The sequence below is a fragment of the Taurulus bubalis genome (assembly GCF_910589615.1).
Source record: "Taurulus bubalis genome assembly, chromosome: 2".
NCBI classification, from domain to species: domain Eukaryota; kingdom Metazoa; phylum Chordata; class Actinopteri; order Perciformes; family Cottidae; genus Taurulus; species Taurulus bubalis.
The window spans coordinates 26,934,124-26,955,131 of NC_136590.1; the positions used below are offsets into that span (position 1 = coordinate 26,934,124).

Sequence of the window (21,008 nt, forward strand, 5' to 3'; positions counted from 1 at the left end):
AGGAGAGGCAGACTCAACCTTAAGGCGATGCATAGCCCTTGGAAACATTGGCACATGCATGGAGAGTGCAGACATGTCTGCATGTGTACTGTGTGTGCATGTATGAGTGTGTGTGTGTGTGTGTGTGTTTGGATTTAACAATATGCAGGAAGAAAATAAGAAGTTTGTAGATTCGGATCAGACCGATGAACCGATTTCCTAAAAGTAGGGAAACAATAAGAGACAAAGAGCACGCAAGCGGTAGAAAACAAAGACACAGTGAGCTCCCGCCATGGTTGGAGGATCAACGACGGATATGAGCGGCGGGCCACGACTAAATGCCACCTCGAGTGTTGATCGTCATACTTATATAAACGATCGCATCATATGTTGGTGAGCGTGGTCGCGGTGATGAGGCGCACAGTGAGCGTGCCCGGAAGGTCGTTGTCCTGACGGCTGCCCTTGTCACGGAGGTGAAGCGTGTGCGTCTCCTGGCGCTCGTTGGGATCGCTGAACAGGATCACCTGACCCAGGAAAGTGTCCACGATCATGTTCTTGTTGTAGATCTGTTGGCCACTCCGGGAAGGAAGGAAGAGATCCGAAAGCGAAAGGAGGGGCAGCAGGAAAAGAGAGGACAGAAAAGACAAAAGGCAATAAGCAGTCACGAAAGAGAAAATTACAGGAGAATATACACAAGGGACATACATTCAAACTTGATAGAAGGTAGAAGAAGCACAGAGACGAAGAACAGTGCCTATATACAGTAAAATAAACTTTACTTTGATAGCACTCTTCAAAGATAATTAACTTATATAACACAATTTGATTCCAATTTAGAAAATATTTTTAAAAAAATCTAGAAATAGAAACATACAGATCAATAAACAGAGAAACATTTAGAAAATAAAGGGAAACAAAAAAGAGTTGAGTATGAACTTTTCGTGTTTAAGATTACATCGTGAGGTTTTAACGATTTGTCAGATGGTTCAAATATCTACCTTTTTAAGTACATCAATTATCAGCCAGAAGCCATCAATTTTCAATAAATGCAGTTTTCTCTTAGGGAGTAACGGAATACATGGAGCGGCGTAATTTAATCTGGAACAAAAAAAAAAGGTAGCTGTACTAGTGTTGCCTGGTATACCGATACATCGAAAGTTATCGCAATCCAATTATTTCTGTACTTAACAAAAACAAACAAGCATTCCTATGGCCCCTCCGCCTCAGACGGATGGATCAGTGCATCCCTTTTACCGGCCCAGCTCGTCTACAGAGCAGCAGATGCACATTTCTGACCCCGTTTACCAAGATACAAATGATACAATTTCACAGGTCTGATTGAGTAAATGCAACACTGTATCACCATCAATAATTCTCTAACAAGCACATTGGCTTTCACATAACGGCTGATAATGAGCCTGTAATTGATTGGTAATGGATGTTCAGCTGAATTCCTTTGCAGCTCAAACACACAGACAAACTCTGGTGGAAATCCTCGAGGTATACAAAGGTTAAAGTATTGGTTCACCCTAGAACTGGACCCTAATACTCGACTATTCATAAAAAAGTAATGTCTTTAAATAAAGACATGGGTTGCAGCTGTGCCGTCCATCACCCTAGCTGGCGTTGCTTGTTTCGGCGCGATCTTTGTTGCAACCCGGCGAAAAAGCGAAAAAGCTGACAGGAGCCTGCAATTACTCACGAGTTTGCAGCTGAGCTTTGCAGGAGATGCCGTGAGTAATGTCTATACTCTATACTCTCTCGCGCGCGCGCGCGCACACACACACACACACACACACACACACACACACACACGCACACACACACACACACACACATACACACACACACAGAGAGGGGCGAAGGTGTGTGCCCCGTCTGTAACAGTGGTTTAACCTTTTGCAAGATCGGTTGGTTTTGGAAACTGCAGCACAATAAAACATGTTTGTGGAAATTGTCATCATTGCGTCTGAAGCCTGCCACCATTCACAGGACCTGAGCTGCTACATTTATGAACATGTGCTTCAGTGTACAGTCCCACAAGGGGGATGTCGGCAGAGTGACAGCTCACCTCGATGTGAATGCCCTCCTTGGGTTTCTTGCGGTAGAACAGGCCTTTGATGTCAAAGTTTGGGCACCGTGTGTCCTTATGAACTGGTGAACGAACCCGCTCTCCTTCACAGGTGATGATCACGTACGGATCTACAGCTGAAGATGGGAAGAAAAGTTAAAATAGTTCTTGCACACCATGAAATCAAGATCAAAAACTCAACACTGTCCTTCATTGGAGGAAAAAAAAGGGAACGAAACATATTAATGAAGTAAATTTGGTTCTTTATTTTAAACTAATTTACAGATTATTTTCTCGCATGGTTGCTTAATGGTTTGATGTATAAAAAGGAGAAATATATCGACATGTTGCTTGGACTGAAAAAAAAAATATATTATTATCATTATTATATTCAATTAACTATTATATTAAACTGAGAAAAGCAGCAAATCTTCACAGTTGAAAGCCCAGAAACAGGTAATATTTTCCCAGTCGATTATAGTTCGCAATCAATTTATGCAAATGGTTTTAACAACTCTTTTTTTGAGCTCTTTAAAAATCCGCCAACCAAAGTTCATCTTTTAGTGTCAACATGTCAAAACATTATGTCAAACATTAAAACTGTTTTGAAGTTTGTGTTGTTGATCATATTATATATAGAGTAGGTATACTGTTCGCATTCGGTTAACAATTAAGTTTTGTAAGAACTTTGTAGTAATTTGATCAAACATTGTATATGAATGAACCAAAACATTCCCACACAGTCAATCACACTTTAATAACACTGTTTCAGATCATATATTGTAAAAGTTATCTTCTTGTTTACAATGTTTTTAATAAAGTAAGTACTATGTTTCATTCACCAGTGGTGGAAGTACCTTTACTCAATTACTGTACTTGAGTACAATTTGAGGGTACACATTTTGTTACTTAATACTTCAGCTGCACTACATTTCAGAAATACACATTATATATTTTAACTCCACTACATTTATCTGAAATTAGTGAGCAAATTAAGATTTGAAATAAAAACATATAATAAGCTTATAACATTCAATGTACTGTTACCGATGGTCAGTGGGAAAAGATTAGCGGTAAAGAACATTTGTTGACACCCTGAGTAACATTTAGGTTGTTGGCAGTTCCTTTTCAAGGTCCAAAGAGGAAAACATTATCCTATAATTCTACCCCCCCAAAAATGATAATACAAACATAATTTATGTATCTACTCCCATTAATCATGTTACGGCCTCTCAGATATATCTTGTGACCCCTAAGGTTGGGAACAAAGCTGCAGAAGGAATACTTTTGATACTTGAAGTTAATTTGGATGACAATACTTTTACACAAGGCAGATTTTGAATGATGGACTTTTACTAGTAATGAGTATTTTTTTATGATTGTATTGCACTTTTACTTAAGTAAAGGATTTGGGTACTTCTTCCACCACTTCTGCTCTGTTAGCGGATTAATCTAAAGCCACTATGTGGAAAGTATAAGAATTTTGGACTTCGGTGCCATCCGGTGGACACGGAGACAGTCACCAGGGAGATCCGACCCAGAGATACAGAATTACATTATACCAGGATTGTCTCATTTTTAAGTATTGAATAAAAAAAAAAAAATGCTAATGCTAATGGCTTTAAAAGGTGAGTGTGTTGCAAAAGTTACAGGTTAGTCCACACACTATAAGAGCTTCAAGGTGGTGTAAGGACGCTATACTACAGGCTAATAATAGCTGCTACAGTTTCAGCAGATGGTGCTGTAGTACCTTGTGCTTTGCTCAGAAGTCTGTCCTTATTGGGATTGAGGCAGTGAAGCTCTGTGGGTGTTTACAGGAGTTTACAATACAGGAATATGATCGTCAACATGCGAATACAATGCAATGTGAGTCGTGGTCCTACCTCCATTGGTGTCCGGTCCCTGCAGGCCTTCAGCATTCATTACATGGACCTGAGTGACCAGCTGAGGGTAGCCACACATCCCCGTCCAACATGTCTGAGGAGGGTCGTCCATAGACAGCTCTCTGGGAAGGAAAGAGGGTTCGTTATAAAACTGATAAAGACAGCTGGACTCAGGCATCGGTTTTACATTACCAACCAAATTAGTATGCAGCAAAACAAAAATGAAGTCAAAGAGCAGCCGCAGTAGCATTTGTGCAAGCAGCTAGCAAACAGTGGGGGTTGTGCAATGGTTCCTTATTTATGGGATGGGTTCACAACTTTGTGTTACCATCCCTTCACTGCAGTCCATGAGGCATTTTGCTGTGTAAAAGAGTGTGAACTGTACAGTATGTGATCCCACTTGCTCACAGGTAACGTCTTTATATTGTATTGAAAAAAGTAAATCCTTTCTACGAACATGTTAGCATTTGTATTGTTCGGATGCAGCCTACAGGCCTGTCTGTCAGACTTAAAGTGCTAAATTAGCTGTAAGATAGGGATGTGCGACATACAATTTCAGCATCGATATTGCGACGTGCGCAATAATCACATCGCCAAAAAACCACAAAAAAAATGTCATGCTACAACGTTTTTGCTGCTTGATAAGGAAGGGAACGCCCACCATTGTCATTTGCAATTATTAATCCAGTGTTTCCCATTCATTATCTGCAGACCACATACACCCTCCAGTTTCATAATGAACTGTGCATATTTTTACACTTCTAAACAGGTGGGGACCCCGTCTCATTTTTATGCTTTGTGGTTGTACCTTTTCTTGCTGCGTCAACACCATTTATATCTATACACTAGTTAAATATTAAATTGATTACTAGACTAGAGCATACATTATTTACCTAGCCTCTTAATTTTGCTCTCCGAGTGCACCAGACTTTAAAATGTACAAAATGTACTTCCGATCGCTTCCGATATATCACAATGTTGGTTATTTCCAATATTGTGCAGCTCACACCACTCAAAACGACATTGAGTTGAAGAGTTGCGTAACTTCAGTTACATATAGAGTGTGCAAACTGCAGGTGGACCCACAGCTTGTGGATCTATCCAGACGTAGTTTAGGTTCAATGTAGATTCAGGAAATTCAAAAAAGTTACACTATGTGTTCAGTGAGAATATATCAGATTTACTTGCAGTCTGAAGGCACATCAGTGAAGACGCGGAGCAGGAAGTCGCCCTGCTGCCTGGGGTCAAAGATTGTGGGAATGATGACGTAACGGCCCTCCTTCAGCTCCTTCCTGAGGAAGACGCAGCGCGAGTTGATGTAGATGGAGCCCGCTACTTTCTGCTGGGCTGAGTGCATACGGTACTTACGATTTAGCTCCACCTGCAGGATGAGAAGACAGTATAGCAAAAATGTGTCCACGTGAGCTATTCATTAGTCTATCAACTCTTCAGGTTTGTGGAGGCTTCTTGGTATTTGTGCGTGTGTGTTTCTACCCGGTGAATATCAAAGCCTATGGCAAGGTTTTCCCCTTTGCCCTCTTTGGGTGTGGCTCTCTTCTCCTTCTGCTGTAAGCAGATCAGCACCTCGTCCTCCACTTTCTTTACATCAAACACATACTGGGAAAAGAGAGGGCGACACCACATTACTCTCCAACACTGGTCACACTTCTCTCTATAATATGAAGACAAACACTACCTCCACTAACCTGAGGGTTCTGCAGGAAAGTGGCCTTGTGATTGATGCAGCCTCCCGACCGGTTGCGAAGGGGGTCCTGGCGGTGGACCCAGGAGCCCCTCATCACCTCCTCCTCCCAGGTTTTGTGGATGCTCAGGTAGGAGGTGTTGATGAGGCGGCACAGGATAAGGTCAGTGAAGTACTGGCAGAAGTCATCGAACGTCATCCTGTAGGAGGGCAGGAAAAGGAGAGGAGAGAAGAGACCGGAGAGAGTGGATACCAACTAGAGGAAAAAGCTTGAAAGAAGAAGACCTTTAGGTACAACAATAGAAGAAATGAAATGAAATCAGGAACAAAGAAAAGGGTTACGTGTTAAAGGGAAACTGGGATTTTTGGCACTGACAAGGAATGAGATTAAATGTTGACCGATATGAGCTGCAGCAGCGTAACTTTTATTGATACATCAGTTCAGGTGAGGAGTGTAGTTTATTACTACAATTGTGCTGCTTCAATGCCCCATAATATTTGCTGCAGTGACAATGCTGCGCCCATAGAAAAGGTAACAATTACTGAAAGCAGCCTCTCACGCTCTACATCAAGACAATATATCATTTAAAAAGCAACAGCCCACAGGGACTAGCAGAGGGGGGAGGAGGGGGAGTTCATGCGGGTTGGAGAGCTTAATTAATTTTGGTGGATGGTGGATGGATGATTTATGCGTACACACAAATTTGGAGGGCATTAGTTTAAATAAGTTTAAACCATGCCTGCACCACCTTAATACATTGTTCTAAGATAAGGGATCAACTTAATAAATTGATAGTAGATTTAAGGTTCTCACCAGAACTCGCCGTCATCCTGCACGGTGACGCCGAGCTTCTCTCTCTCACTCTTGCTCACCTTGTTCCACTCCTCCGAACTGCAGTGAAACAAGAGATCAAACACACACGAGGCAGAAGAACAGCATCAATCTCACAATCTCATGAGTAAACAAACAGTAACTTGTTATATTAAGGTCCTTGTTATAAGCCTTAGTAAATAGATAATAAGGCCTTTATAATTCTCTATAAAGATGCTTTTAACATTAGTATGTGTTAATAATAGCATCATGAACACATGTATTGCTAGATTATGAAACATTGATAAACTCTTATAAGAAACGAGTTTCTTATAATGTTTATAATGGCATTACAAACACCTTTAGAAAGTTTAACTAAGCCATTATTATGACCTTGATAAGGCGCTGTTGTCACTTTAGATCTGATAGCTAACATATTAGGTTTTAAATGCTATCATAAACAATTATAAGATTATAAGGCTTCTTTAATGACTTTCTTATAACTTCTTATAAATATCTTGTAATCTAACGATAAATGTTAATTGTTAACATTTATATCGTCTTATTAACACATAATAATGTTAATAGCATCTTCTAAGCACTTTACAGAGCCTTAAAACCTATTAATTAACGCTTAATATATTTAAATAGTGGGACAGTCGCCTGTTTATCTTTTAATAAGCTTAATGATTGTGAAAATGTCCTGTTAATGTATGAAGTACAGATATATAAATTATGTAATGATTCTCCCCCTCAAGGGCACGATAACGTTAAAGAGTCAGTTGAATGTGTGCATTCGTGAGTGTGAATCATACCTAAACATTAAGGTCTATTCTGTATTCACTGCTCAGGGGAAACACAGGCTTTTTACTGGATGCATTAGGTCTGTGTTTATGTATCACTGACAAGCGTCCACGTCTCAACAGTCTGTCAGACTCCATCTACAGTAACATTTTTTTTTTTTTTAAGCAAACCATGAATAAATTATTCAGCGAGAGCGAACAAGTGATTGAAAAAGAAGAGCGATGACTCACGTCTCTTTAATAACATCTTTCTCTCTTTTCGGCCTTATCAATAATTCAGGCTCCATTATGATCCGGCTTTACCACCTCCCTGTTTGTTTCACAGAGTCTATACAGAGACAGAGAGATGTCGAAGGAGCAACTTCTCTATATCTCAGCATTACCTGTTGCCCGAAGAAGTGTAGGCAAAATGCAGCCAGTAAAACTGGAATAAAACACTCTTTTCTCGAGGGAGATATGACAGCTTGTCCACCTGACTGAATGGACACTTGTGGAAACACGTTCTTTGGATTCACCTACACGTTAGAATTAAACGTTTAGTCAGCAAAATGTCTGTTCTGGGAGGGTCACAGGAAAATTATATCTGAGCTGCACTGCACTTGATGTTATTCAGTCATTCATCTTTGCTCTGTGACCCATTACCTTGATTGCTTCTCCATTTTTAATCATCTACATGACAGTTTCCCATCATGCAGCTTTCTTGATTACTTTGTGGGCATTTTATACGAGTTTGGTCTTTGTTCAGTTATTAGTTGTTGGCCCATTCATCAGAGACCAATGTGTCAACTTAGAGAGACAAAGGAGACAAGAGTACTTCGACATTTTCAAAATGTAGTAAAATTTGTGGTAAAGGTCATAACAAGGTCAAGTATGAAAGGACAAATAGACTGTCTATGTTCACATGCACACTTAAATCCCACTATGAAACAAAAAACATATTCTGTTTGGATACCATTCCGAATGTTGCATTTTCCGTTAAAGATATGTGGGATGTGTTGATATTTTTGGTTTTAGGAGCTTTCTTTGGACACATATGTATACAACACATACGCGTCTCAATTGGGATTTTTATCATTTGTGCCATGCAGACTATTGCTTTTTTACGATCAGCTCTGTGCGTTGCACACAATGCTTCAGTTTGTAAAATGACAAGTTCAAAGAACGCAATTACGCAATACTTTGCAGGATGAGGACAACAAGAGTACATGATACAATATGGGAGCAACATGACTGGAAGTGGAGGAAAATGTAACTTATTTAAAGGACGTACCTCTGGGACGTATGTCATGTGGGCATTTCCCATTAATGGGAGTATGCACAGCTGCATGTTAACGTGCATATTATTGGAATATTCATTTTTTTTTGCAGGAATATTATCTTTTTTGGAATAAGAGCAAAAAAAAAATTATTTTGTCAGTGTTTGTGTTGCTCTGGAAATGTCTGACTTACCTAGATCACTGCGCAACATTGAGAAAGGTAGATGAAGAAGTCCAAATGAGACAAGATAAGATGTGATGAACTGCAGTAGTTCAGCCGTGCCTGTAGGTGGCAGTGTGGGGATTTACCTGTCACTCCAGGGGCCGCTCCACTCCTTTTCTCCCCAGGGGTTCCTCATGCGGATCATTTGCAGCTTTTCGGATTTGAAAAAGGCCAGCAGTCCGTGACCTAGCCTCACTTTCCGCACGTCCGTCACGGCGTAGGCATGACCTTTGACCAGGCCACAGTCCAGCCGTGCCTCCATGTCCTCTATCGTGGTCGCCTGGAAAACATGAAAATGGGGAGGTTTAGTGGTTGGAAACCGACAATTTTGTGGATCTCAATAAATATGTAAAAGAGGTAAACTGGCACAGTTTCCTGGGAAATTACAAACAGGTAGGTGTCTGGTAAAAGGCACACAGTAACGCTGTCGTAGTTTTCAGTGGAAACTGCAGAATAAGCTCAACTTTTGTGGTTGTCTGGGAACCAAAAACAGAGATTTTTGTTGATGCAACAAAGGTCCCCAGAAGGACTCAGACCGAGGACATCTGCAGCATATTAACTGCAAAACAGCTAATATTGTGAAGATGTTACATGAAACATTTATCAGATATTACAGTTTTATTGTAATGTGGGTCGTATTTGTGTAGTTTTAGCCATTCTTTCTATCAATTATGATAATATTGTAAACACTAAAGCAGCTGCTGAGATCTGGGAACACAGCGCAAAGAACTAAAGCAGTCAGATGATTCGACATGTTGTAATAAACCAACAGTTTAGCCAATTTATCAAAACCACTTTATTTGGATTTAAAACCACCTGAAATGTGGTAATCCCTTATTGAGAACTATATTTGTGCACAACTACTGCAAGCGTGGGTGTGATGGGACAAGGGACAATTTGGGTTTTAGAATATATATATATATATGTATATATATATATATATATATATATATATATATATATATATATATATATATATATATATATATATATATATATACATATATGTATATATATGTATATATATATATATATATACATATATATACATATATATATATATATATATCTAAATATATATATATATATATATATGTATATATATATATATATATATTGTTTTTAATAAATCGTTGAAACAATCAATTAATCAAAATCATGATCGACTGATTAATTAACTGCAGGCCAAGCTATTAGACTGGACACTTGATCTATTATCCTTGCAAAAACTGAGCACCTAATTAATATGACAAAGAGTTGTAAAGACAGACAGGATAAATAGTGTTTTCTACTTTATAGCATTCTAAATCATTGGTTTGTCCAAATAGAAGCTGTGAGAAGGAAAACTGAATACTGATCTCCGGTTTGAGTTCACTGCTCGGTTACGGGAGTCATGGTGGCCGAACATCCGTGTGCGCTCATTTTACACCTGAACGACTGTACTGTGGTGAATCAGACCAATCTAACGGACTGAAGCATGTCCATATGTTTGGATTGAACCACTTTGTGCGTTTCCTACTTACGAAGCCAGGGCCGCTAGGACAGCTAGGGGACAGCATTCTCTAAATTCAACAAAAGGGGTATTAAAACTCGAAACCGCTCACTGCACCTTTATTTTCCGCCTGTTTTGTTCCGCACAAGAAAGACGAAAATGAAATGAGAATAACTTCAGAACATAACTCAGATTCCTCAATCCACAAATTAGCACCCCAGTCGCCTCAATACATGGTCTCCCAGAGGATAGGCGTAGACACCCATAACACACAAAGAATTTATGATTGAGGAAAAACAAGCTTAAGTAATAACAACAAAGGTATAGGTGGAAAATACATTGTTGTATAGTACTGCTTATATTCTCTGAGCTCTCATTATTCTTGCAGTTGAACAATAGACTCTCCAGTATTGAAACTCATGCATATAAAAGAGCCGTATGATTTAAAAGTTGAACTGCGTGCGATTCTGAATCACAATAAGGGAGCAGCACGTCAGGGAGTGAGATTGGCATGAGACATGACCAAGGGCCAAACAGGTAAATTCATAAGACGGCATGCACTTGTTTTCTTAACAAGCAGACATGCAGGCACTCAACAGGCAATTCAAGAACTCAAATCCCTTAAGCATTATTTATTAAGATCACTGAGACTTAAATATTGTACTATAAAAACAGTTCACTATACATAAAAGAGAAATACAATCCTTCATGCTGACAGCTCCTCGTTCTCTTGATTGATAAAAAACAATCACCATGGGTAATTCTGATAGATTCTTGGCTTTAGTATCTAGAAAATGCCCGCACAATATTCTCAAAATGAACAATTCAGAGCACTATTCATTTGTGTGCACCTCACGTAATCCCAAACAAATTACTACCCAGCTTTGAAGAGCTTTTGAAAAGTTGCAGAAAGAATTTATGCAGAGATTTGGCACTAAAGAAGGCTGCTATCTTTGCTGCGAGACAAAGTCAACACAGAGACAGTGTTTCATCCCTGGATTTTAAAATCACAGCAGAAAATGCTTTAATTATTTCAGAGCTCTGGAGTACAAGGGGTCAGTTTTGGTGGGGGATTAGACTGTCAGAGACCATTTGAACACCTGAACAGGTGTTGAAATGCTGCTAAAAAAAGCTTCCTTGTGTTTTTCTGGAACGTTTGAGACAGATTTAAAGGTTTTCCTCAGGATGAATATTCATCTAGCGTCATCATCGGGTCAAAGTCTAAACATATTCGATACTTTGGTTTACGATCAAATAGCTGCAACGCTAATGACATTCCCATCAGTTTAACAGTACTTTGTGTTTGTGAGTTTACTAGCAAATATTAGCATTCAGCTCAAAGCACCACTGTGAAAAAAATGACTCATGTATGATCTAAATAGGGAGGTCACTGCCATGCAGCTCTTAGCTCACCCTGATGGAGCAACTGATGAGACCGTCTCTATTGTGGACTTTGAGAACTCTTTCAAACAGCTGGTTTCGGGCCAGCTCATCTGTTGCCATCTGACCCTCCAGCAGGTCCACAGGTTCTGAAACACCGCCCGTGAAATCCACCAGCGCGTCGGCCGTGTTTCCTCCGTCCAAAGCCTCGTAGCATCCATAAACCCTGACAGGAAGAGGAGGAGAGGTTGGTAATGTTTATTAGAGACGATGAATCAAGTTTGACTATTTTCAAATACAGAATGATGATGATTAATGATCAATTGATCGCGGAAATAATCTTTAGTTGTGGCCCTAATATTTATTTACATAACATTGAAGTTATCTAATCTATTTTGCTTTTGTATATTGACTGTGTTTAATCATTAGACCGTTTGATTAGAAAGATTATGAATGTTGTTTTTTAAAGTCTATGCTTTTAAGTTTAAAACCATTAAATCCATTAATTACTTTTTAGGCGTTTAGTCTCTAAAACTGTATCTGTATACTTGGGGGTACTGGTACTAACTTGGCATAGGCTTTCTCCACCATGGCACTCCAGAACTCGTTGCTGTCGTTGGAGTGGCAGTAGACCAGCTGGTTGTCCACCGTCGGTAGACGGTCGTCAATCACCACATCCACCCACTCACCAAAGCGCCAGAAGCGGAAGTGGAAAATCCCGGCATACGATTCGGGCTTCTCTGTATCCCACTCCTGCTCCTTCCAGTCAGGAATGACCTGGAGGGTGACGAGGGGAGGAAGGGGATGGGGGAAGAAGAGCAGTGGGCAGGTAAGCCAAACAAACCGGTGGGCCGTGGAGCATAAATAATGTCAAGGTGGAGTGGGCTGCCAGACTGAGACAGCATACCCTCATGTCTGCTGATGCATTTAGGATTAGGGGACAGATTTATCACCTCAGCTCTCTCAGTCATAAATCCAGCTGTAATAGGACATGGGTGAGAGGTAATAACTGCAGAGTGTGTGTGTGTGTGTGTGTGTGTGTGTGTGTGTGTGTGTGTGTGTGTGTGTGTGTGTGTGTGTGTGTTTGTGTGTGTGTTTCAGCTGCCTGTGGTTGCTGTGGTCCACTGGAACCTCTATAACCCAGCCTCCATTTTGACAAGAGGTAAACAACAAACAACTAATTCACATAAAATCTTAAAACATACACAGGTAACAGAAATGGAAGCATTGCAGAAAGATAACAAATAAATACATTTAAAGAAAAAAAAGCATACTGTGCAGACAAACGGAGACAAATAGTACATGTCACACCGCGGTGAGGTTGTCGTGTCTTGGGGTTTGGTCTCGTAACTTCCTGTTTTATTTTGAAGCCTAACTCTCCTCTCGTTTCAGGTCACTTGCTCTTCCTCATGTGTCACCGTCTGATTGTTACCACCTGTTCCCCATTACCCTCATGTGCTTATAGTCTGCGTTCCCCTTTGTCGTTTGCCAAAGTGTTTCGTCCTTGTCCGTGCACCTAAGCCTGTATCCATAGTCCTAGTTGAATTTTCCAAAGGTTTTTTGGTGCTTCGCCACGTAAATTGTTTTCTGTTTCCTCCTTTGAGAGTGATTTTTCGTTTGTTAAAGTTTTCTAGTCTAGCTTTGATTTGTGATTCTGTAGTCTGTTTTCTTCCCTCCTTCGGGAGCGTTTTATGTTTTAGGATTTTCTTTGTTTCTAGTGGTTTTGTGCCCCTCCCGTTATTGGAGTGTTCTCTTATTAGGAAGGTTATCGACCGCGAGCAATTTATGCCAGGACTTAGTAAGAGAGTTTTTTCATAGCCCAATGGTTTTTTCACTCTTCAAAGAGGATCAGAAAACAATAAAGTGCATTTGTACATATATCCTCTGCATCTAGGTCCTCATTTTAGTCCAGGCCTGACAGTACATGGCTGGACACGTGACAATACTCATTTAACTTTGTTTCAAAATCTCTGACTAAAAAGGAGTTTGTATTTCAGTCATGTCGTTGAATAGAATCTATGTATGATAGCTTTGCTAGTTTAACTGGGTAGCACAAATCAAGGTGAAACAACAGGAGATCCTGACCTTTTTACGGTTAATAAGAGTGTCTACTGTATTTGCTTTGTCGATATTATTTGGTTTCTTTATTGTCATAACGGCTGTTACTCCATCGCCTTGCCAGCCCTGCCATGTGATTGGCCCTTGAAATCCCTACGCCTTCAGACAATGCAGACCACATCCAGACATCATGCTGCTTGACTTGTTTCCTGATCAAAGTTATAGTTACCATAGTCTGCTGTGACCTCAGCTTGTCATTGCTTCAGTTAAATGCCAACTTAAATTGTTGTTGTTGACGCTGAGGCACATTATGTTTGGGCGACACTACGACTATGCAGGTTTAAACAGTTTTTTTTTTTTGCATACTGTGTATTTCATGTAGGATTTTAAAGTGTTTAGCATGCCAGGTGTAGCTGCGGCTGCTGTTTTATTGTACTTGTCAGTTAAGTGCCGAGTAGTAAGACCATTTTTGTTTGTGTTTAGACTGTAGGACTTTAAAAAGGTACAATGTGTACAATTTAGGGGGATTAATTGACAGATATTGAATACAATAGATTCATAATTAGGATTTAATCAGTCCGCCGTGAAGCAGCCCAGAACAAACACTGGCTCTAATGAGAGCTGTTCGCGTTTTTTACGTTATCTGAAGGTAGAGATGCGTTCTGAAACTAGTTATGAAACGGGCCTGTTATTATTAAAGATTATAGTATTGATAAGCCCCAGTATTGATACTGGTGTTTATATTTATAGTACTTTTTAATGTTGTGATGTAATTTATTATCACGCTGTAGCTTCTCTCTGTTAGGCTGAGCTCCTCCAACAACACGCACGTTATTTAGTTCATTTTGCTACAGTTATTTATTAGTTGTGGCCCTTTTCTTTGTTGCTCTCCTTGTAGTTTTTTTTTCTTCTATTTAACAGTTAGGTTTGCAAAAAACAATTTAAACACAATTCAACAATAAATGGCTTTATTTTGACAAAATTTCATCAGTGTTATGTTGCTATCGCAGCCAAAAGATACTGCACAGTGGGTTCATCAGAGCTTTTTTTTCTTTTTCAGCTGCCTGTTGCTGCTGGAAACACACAAAGTATTTTTTTCCTGCATTATGTCGTGTTGTGATTGCTAATGTGATTGCTGCCTCACAATGTTCCCACTGTTATTCAGCGTCAAAACAGAACACCCAACCTAGAGGCGACCTGCAAAAGGGCACCTGCGAAAACTCTACCAGTGCGATTATGGGAGGCAATAAAAACGGCAAAATGATGCAGTAAAGTGATGACGTGTGAATTAAGTGTCAGTGTTCCAGCGGGTGTGCTTGGAGATGTCAAGGTGCGCTAACTGAACAGCAGTTCCTGTCAAACCTCTCTACAGGAGGTGACACTGTGCTGATGGAGAGAATCCAGCCTCTCCAGAGGACCGGCTCGGTGAAGCAGCAACAGCTCCTTTAAAAAAAAAAGGAGAAGGGAGGAACAAAGCACTGCACCACAGAAACCTCAGTCATTTTGTAATCCTTCGGGAGGCAATCCCACCTCGCTATTGCTTACTCTCTGACTGCACTGTGGAGCGAGAGAGCAAAGGCTCCATTTATCTCGGCTTTCATCTGGGCCAAGTGTCGCTATGCAGCAACTGCACTCTGGTAGGTAAGTGACCTGACGACTGGCCGGAAACACAAGCAGAAGGCACCTTGGCTTCCCCTGCAGTCTGTCGATAGGCACACCACGGGGAATAAGGAGGCTTTCCCCTCACGCCTTCCTCCTTCCCCACACCTGGTAAGAGTCCATTGTCCAACATAAAAGACACTATCTTGCTCTTAAAAAACAGTTTTAATGTTCACAAGCATGCAAGCCTCCAGGGGTTTGGTATTACAGCACTTCAGGTGAGGTATTAAAGACCTGGAAAGGAAAAACACAAGACACAGTTCCCTAAAGGCAAACCCTTTGCCGGGGTTACAATTGTCATTAGATGTTGTTGCCGAGCACCTCTGCTAATCTGTACTTCTGTGTGAAACCCGCCCTCTCCCACATGCATAAGAGTAACTGGAAAGAAGAAGGAGGAGGACAGAGACATAGTATAGACGCTTAGTTTCGACATAGCTGCCAATCTAATCCAGCCTTGCAGTTGGTATCGACCTCTCAGCCTGCTGTGGTGTGCCGTCCGAGCATGTCTACAGAGTTGGAGCTGCCCTTCCGGCTGGACACCCAGTTGACGGAGGTGATGCGCCTGCGGGTTCAGTCTCTGCAGCAGCGGGGCCTGAAGAGGCAGGACGGCGAACGCCTGCTGCTGCCCAACGAGGCAGTGTACCGACTGGACTTCTCCAAACAGTCCCTCGGATTCTTGCGGTGGACGGTGGGGCTTGCCCAGACGGGACGCCTCACCGTCACGGCCACCTCACAGCTCTGGACGCCCGACCTCACAAACCTGATGACGCGGCAGCTGCTGGAGCCCATGGGGGTTTTCTGGAGGGCGTCGGGCGACGCTCACGACGCACCTGTCCAGTGCTACGAGGCTGATGTGCACGAGTTTGGCGAGCGGATCGCAGAGTTGGCTAAGGTAAGGAAGACAATGTACTTCCTGTTTGCGTTTGCAGACGGCTGCAGCCCTCAGACTGTCGACTGCTCCATCAACTTCAAGGTGGATTGTTGAGACTTCAAACATAAAAACTCTTCTTCCGTGAGTGCAGTTGAGGAACCAAAGTTATTTTGAGGTTTTAAACATGCATTTGTTTTGTCCGGATAAGAAAACCTTCAATATCACATCACCTGACAACCTGTAGTTACAAGAATACGCTCTTTGCCCTCCTAGAACAAGACTAAAACGTGCTTCTGTTACTGAATCTGTTGACCTATGTATCCTTGTATTCTATGATGTTGAATATAGCTAAATAAAACAAATAAATCAAAAAGGTGTGTCTGCATTTTCTTCAACGTCTGAACACGATCATTTTCTGGGTTTGTGTGTTTAGCTAAAATTTTATTCACCCTCTTTGACAAACAGCCAGCCCTGATGGTTTGGTAGAAATAAGTCCCTTGTGAGATAATGGATAGAGACGTGTTCTTGTGTGCATGTGCTTGAATATATTCCCCAGTGGACGGGGGGAACAGGTTCCAGTTGCCTCATCCGTCTCTGTCTTGCATGGTGACCCTGGCAAACAAGAGAGACATGTGGATTTCGTCTCTCAGCCTACATGCTTTACTCTGCAACAGTCGGATGAAACACTAACTGTGACTGTGAATGAGAAGCCGCGTGTCAGACGAGGTGTGAGAGAAAAGAAAATAACTGACATTTCAGGAGGTATTAGACTTGTTTTTCTTGTTGATAGAAGGCATGTAACTAACTTGCCATCGTTAGTTGTGTCCTTTTGTCACAATTTGACAGGCAAGAATTAGCCTGAACAAATGGACTAGCTTTGGGGGACATTTTCCCCTTAGCCATCTTATTATTAAGTAATGAGAAACAAATATACATTAATATTTAAACATATACTGCCTTGAGTAATTAGAAGGATCTAAAAAAGGCAAAATCAGAAGTTCTAGAGTCAAATGAGAGGCACTTTTTGCAGGTAATCAACAACTACAAAAGCAATACAAAATAACAATGTTTTGAAGTAACAGCACTTGGGTCTCACTGGGGAACACTATCTGCTCCTGCGAGAGTTGGAACATTACTTGTTTTGCTTTCATAGGAAGGACTGCTGGTGGCCAACAACATGGGAGACTGTGAACAGATGAACATCTCTGCACAAAGGCAGCTTTACCAAACAGGCTTCCACTTTGGTTTAGATCAAACAAGCTGACTTCACAGAGGAGGTCTTACTTCATCAGCTACGGTCAAATTTCCAACAACAAACCAAAAGCATACAGAAGGGGTCTTAAGCTACAGGCCTGCAGGATAATTACATAAGGCTCTCAAACACGTTTTTCCCATTTGGATTCCTCTGGAGTTTTTTTAATTTAGAATAATCTTTTCATTTTATTAAAGTAAGCTTTTTTAAAAGTGGTTTGTACATTTTGGGAGACAATCTTATTTGCTTTCAGGTGGAGAGTTAGATGAGAAGGTTGAAACCACCTTCACATCTGTCAGTTAAATATACAGCCGGTAAGTTAGCTTAGCACAAATACTGGAAACAGGGGGACACAGCTAGCCTGGACGTTATGACAGAGGAATAAAAACAATACTTTGCTGTTTTACGGGGGGTGTTGGGCAGAGACTCCAGCAAGTTCCTGCACCTGACAAAGAAGTAGTTTCCAGTCTTTGTGCTAAGCTAAGCTAACCAGCTGCTGGCTGCGACCTTAAAATATAAACAGTGAAATGCAAAGAGCACTCTGATTTACCAAAGTGCACCGGCCACATAATATCAAAATGTCTCTTTCTAAATCCAAAAGAAGGTTTGAACGAGAGGACAGACGTTTTCAAGAGAGGTGGTCAACTTCCTGTTTGGTCTTCGTTCTCCTTGTCTCTGTCTCTCTCACTGTTTGTTTCATTCTCCCAATGTTGTGAATGATGTGATTCAGTTTTGCTTCCTGTGTGTTTGTGTAGCTTGTCGTCTTCCCAGATTTCCATGGTGGGGAGGAGGTCCATATTCCTCGTTATCTATATCTCCATAGCTATAAGTTTGTCATCCTGATTGTATTTTGTATCCACAACATCTATTGCAAGTCTGTCTGTCTAGTGTGACGGATCCCTCCTGTGTTGCTCTTCCTGAGGTTTCTTCCATATTTCTTCCCCAACCTAATTGGAGGTCAAAGGACAGAAGGTGTCGTATTCTATCACAGATTGTAAAGCCCTATAGGCAAATCTGTGATATTGAGCTGTATGAATAAAATGGACTTGACAGTCTCAAGCGGCATCGCTCTCGGCAAGACAGCAAATGACAAGGAATGCAACCCTCCTCCAAAAAAACTAAAAGAAAATGTAGAAAAAAAGGAAATTAAGCAGTAAACATGCTGTTCATTGGATATGGAGCTGAGCGATGATTTTGTGTGTGTGTGTGTGTGTGTGTGTGTGTGTGTGCGTGTGTGTGTGTGTGTGTGTGTGTGTGTGTACGATAACAGAGCTCAAGAAACAGAGTAAACAGAGGGAAAGATACTGTGTAAGCGAGCCCATATGTACTCCCTCTCCCTGAGCGTACTGTCACAATCCGGCGTCTCACTACAACAGGCCAAGGCATCTTATTTCAAATCCCATTAAACCTCGTAATCACTTTGATTCCTCTGTCAAGACGAATGCCAAAGATCATTTCAGATAAATTTCCTGACGACTGAAACATCTGAGCGCACTACAGTTCAACGTTTTTTTGTTAATATGACCTCCAGTTTTAAACATAAGATTGTAATAGTGGATTGGTGGTGCCAATCTTCATGGAAAAGTTTACACATGTATTGTAATCAGTGTGTAACAGGTTTTCCACAGCAGTAACATTGCAAGATATGGAATATCTGAAAGATAAACTAGATAAAATAAGTAATTTAAGGTATTTTTCGCTTTCCTTATTTGGTTACAACAAACCAAACCAGATGTAAATTCTTAGTTGGCATGTCGGTATTCAAACAAAATTGGCTACTGCAAGTTATGGTAAGCATATTTGTTTATATTGGGCAGAGCCAAGCAAGGTGATTCCAGTCTTTAATCAAAGTTAAGCTAACTGGCTGTTTTAGTAACATTACCAACTTATTCAGCTTAATAAGGAGCTATTTCTTAGATCCACCAAGTGGCCTGAATCCATGTAAAGTAATTATTAGCATGCTACCTGTCCTGCTAACGCTAGCTGCCTAAAACATCAAGTGTGATGGTTTCAATTGAATGTTTGGGACTCCGCCAGCAATTTGCTATGAATGGCTACGTTCTATCAATTCATTCATCCACCGCCACTGGCCTCTCTCCTCTGAGCCTGCATCTTTCAATCATTGAACACGTCGTAGACAGTCCCCTGCTGCCTGGTTAGACATTATTCTAAAAACACATTCACAACCAACAGATGCCAGAATATCCATCCAGCCTTAATGCTTTCAGCCGGTCCTGAGAGACTCTACTTTAGGAGTCCACCAACCAGGCTTCTACAGACTGATGGAGGCATTGTGATGCTGTAGTGAGTCTTCTGGTGTTTACTTCTTATCATAATGGTCCATAATGGACACTCACACACTAAATATGGAATAATTAAGATTGAACACATATAGGTTTTTTCTTTTTTCAAAATGTATTATTTGCACTTTTGTGCAAGAAACAAACCATTTTCGAATATATCTCTATTAGAAAGTCCTGTTTGCAAAAGTGTTCTTTTCAAACATTATTTAAAAAGTAGCTTCATTTAAGAGCTCTCTCATTAGATTTGAGCTTCTTTTTCAAATAGTTGAATTAATGATCTGTTCATGGTTGATGGGAGGGTGCTGTAGAGTCTTGGCTGACCCTCGGTTAAAATCTGTGGTGGTATGTCTGACTGGAAATTGTCAGCTGACTGAGCATGTTGATTCAGCGGCAGAGGCCGTAAAGAAAATGGCTGAATAGGAGAATCAGGAACTTTGCCCATACAGTGTGGTTTTCTTCTCCTTAAAGCAAACAACAACTGGCGGACACGAGCAAAAAGCAAAGCACAATATACTATAGTGCAAGTTTTAACTTTTCTTATTTGTATTGTGAGCATTAGGAGACATAATACGAGCAGGTCGGCCATGAACTCAGCTGCAGTTTTGAACTGTGTCTTTTGAAGCAAACGTTTTAGTTTTAGATTTAGATGTGAAGAGGGATACCAGTTTCCTGTCTGTCTGTCAAATACAAGGCTGTTATCAGGATGTGGTAAACCTAGCTTATCATAAAGACTGAAAACAGAGAGAATCAGCTGGCCTGGCTCTGACTAAAGTTTAAACATCCACCTACCAACACTACAATGTAATGCATATTGTTTGTTTGATTCATGCAGCGTGACATAACTAATTCTTACTGAACTTACTTTCGTTGTGAACCTTTTACCATCACAGATGATGTGAGGCAATCCAAAGACACACCTGTAGAGAGTCACAAAGCATTTTTGCTTGCTGCTAAAAAAAAAGGCAGGCCAAAGAAAGAAGAAAAAAATAGACAACGGAGAAACATATATACAAAAAAGACACACTTACTTTTTGCCACAGAGACTCTCTGGAGGCCAGACTGGAGCATGCCGCTACAAACCAGCAGTTACCCAGCTGTCCCTGATGTAAATCGTGTGCGCTGATGCCATCCACAAACAGGTGAGGGTCCTCACACAGCTCCTACACCCCCAAAGACAGACACAGAATAGCTAAGTTTGAGGTTCAACACTAACAGTACATTTTAAAGTCATGCTGAGGCATAAAGTATTATGATACCCACAAGTA

General features: G+C 40.8%; 2 protein-coding genes across 2 annotated transcripts in view; one reads left to right on the top strand and one right to left on the bottom strand.

Annotated features, from left to right (window-relative positions):
• Positions 1–362: 362 nt before the first annotated feature.
• capn5b (calpain 5b) overlaps positions 363–21,008 on the bottom strand; it is a gene marked incomplete at its 3' end in the record, with an annotated part of 36,939 nt that continues 16,293 nt past the window's right edge. Inside the window, exons 3-14 of the mRNA XM_079237618.1 lie at positions 20,772–20,903; positions 12,169–12,377; positions 11,634–11,826; positions 8,815–9,008; positions 6,450–6,527; positions 5,640–5,835; positions 5,428–5,550; positions 5,118–5,314; positions 3,934–4,055; positions 3,801–3,851; positions 2,051–2,187; positions 363–545 (exon numbers count right to left, since the gene is read on the bottom strand). Of these exons, the coding sequence (XP_079093744.1) occupies positions 363–545; positions 2,051–2,187; positions 3,801–3,851; positions 3,934–4,055; positions 5,118–5,314; positions 5,428–5,550; positions 5,640–5,835; positions 6,450–6,527; positions 8,815–9,008; positions 11,634–11,826; positions 12,169–12,377; positions 20,772–20,903 (1,815 nt within the window). The remainder of the gene's footprint in view (positions 546–2,050; positions 2,188–3,800; positions 3,852–3,933; positions 4,056–5,117; positions 5,315–5,427; positions 5,551–5,639; positions 5,836–6,449; positions 6,528–8,814; positions 9,009–11,633; positions 11,827–12,168; positions 12,378–20,771; positions 20,904–21,008) is intronic.
• On the top strand, positions 15,820–16,302 carry LOC306752865 (olfactory marker protein-like; the record flags this gene model as incomplete). Its single annotated transcript, XM_079236689.1, has 1 exon — positions 15,820–16,302. One exon carries the CDS (start codon positions 15,820–15,822, stop codon positions 16,300–16,302), a length of 483 nt encoding a protein of 160 aa, XP_079092815.1.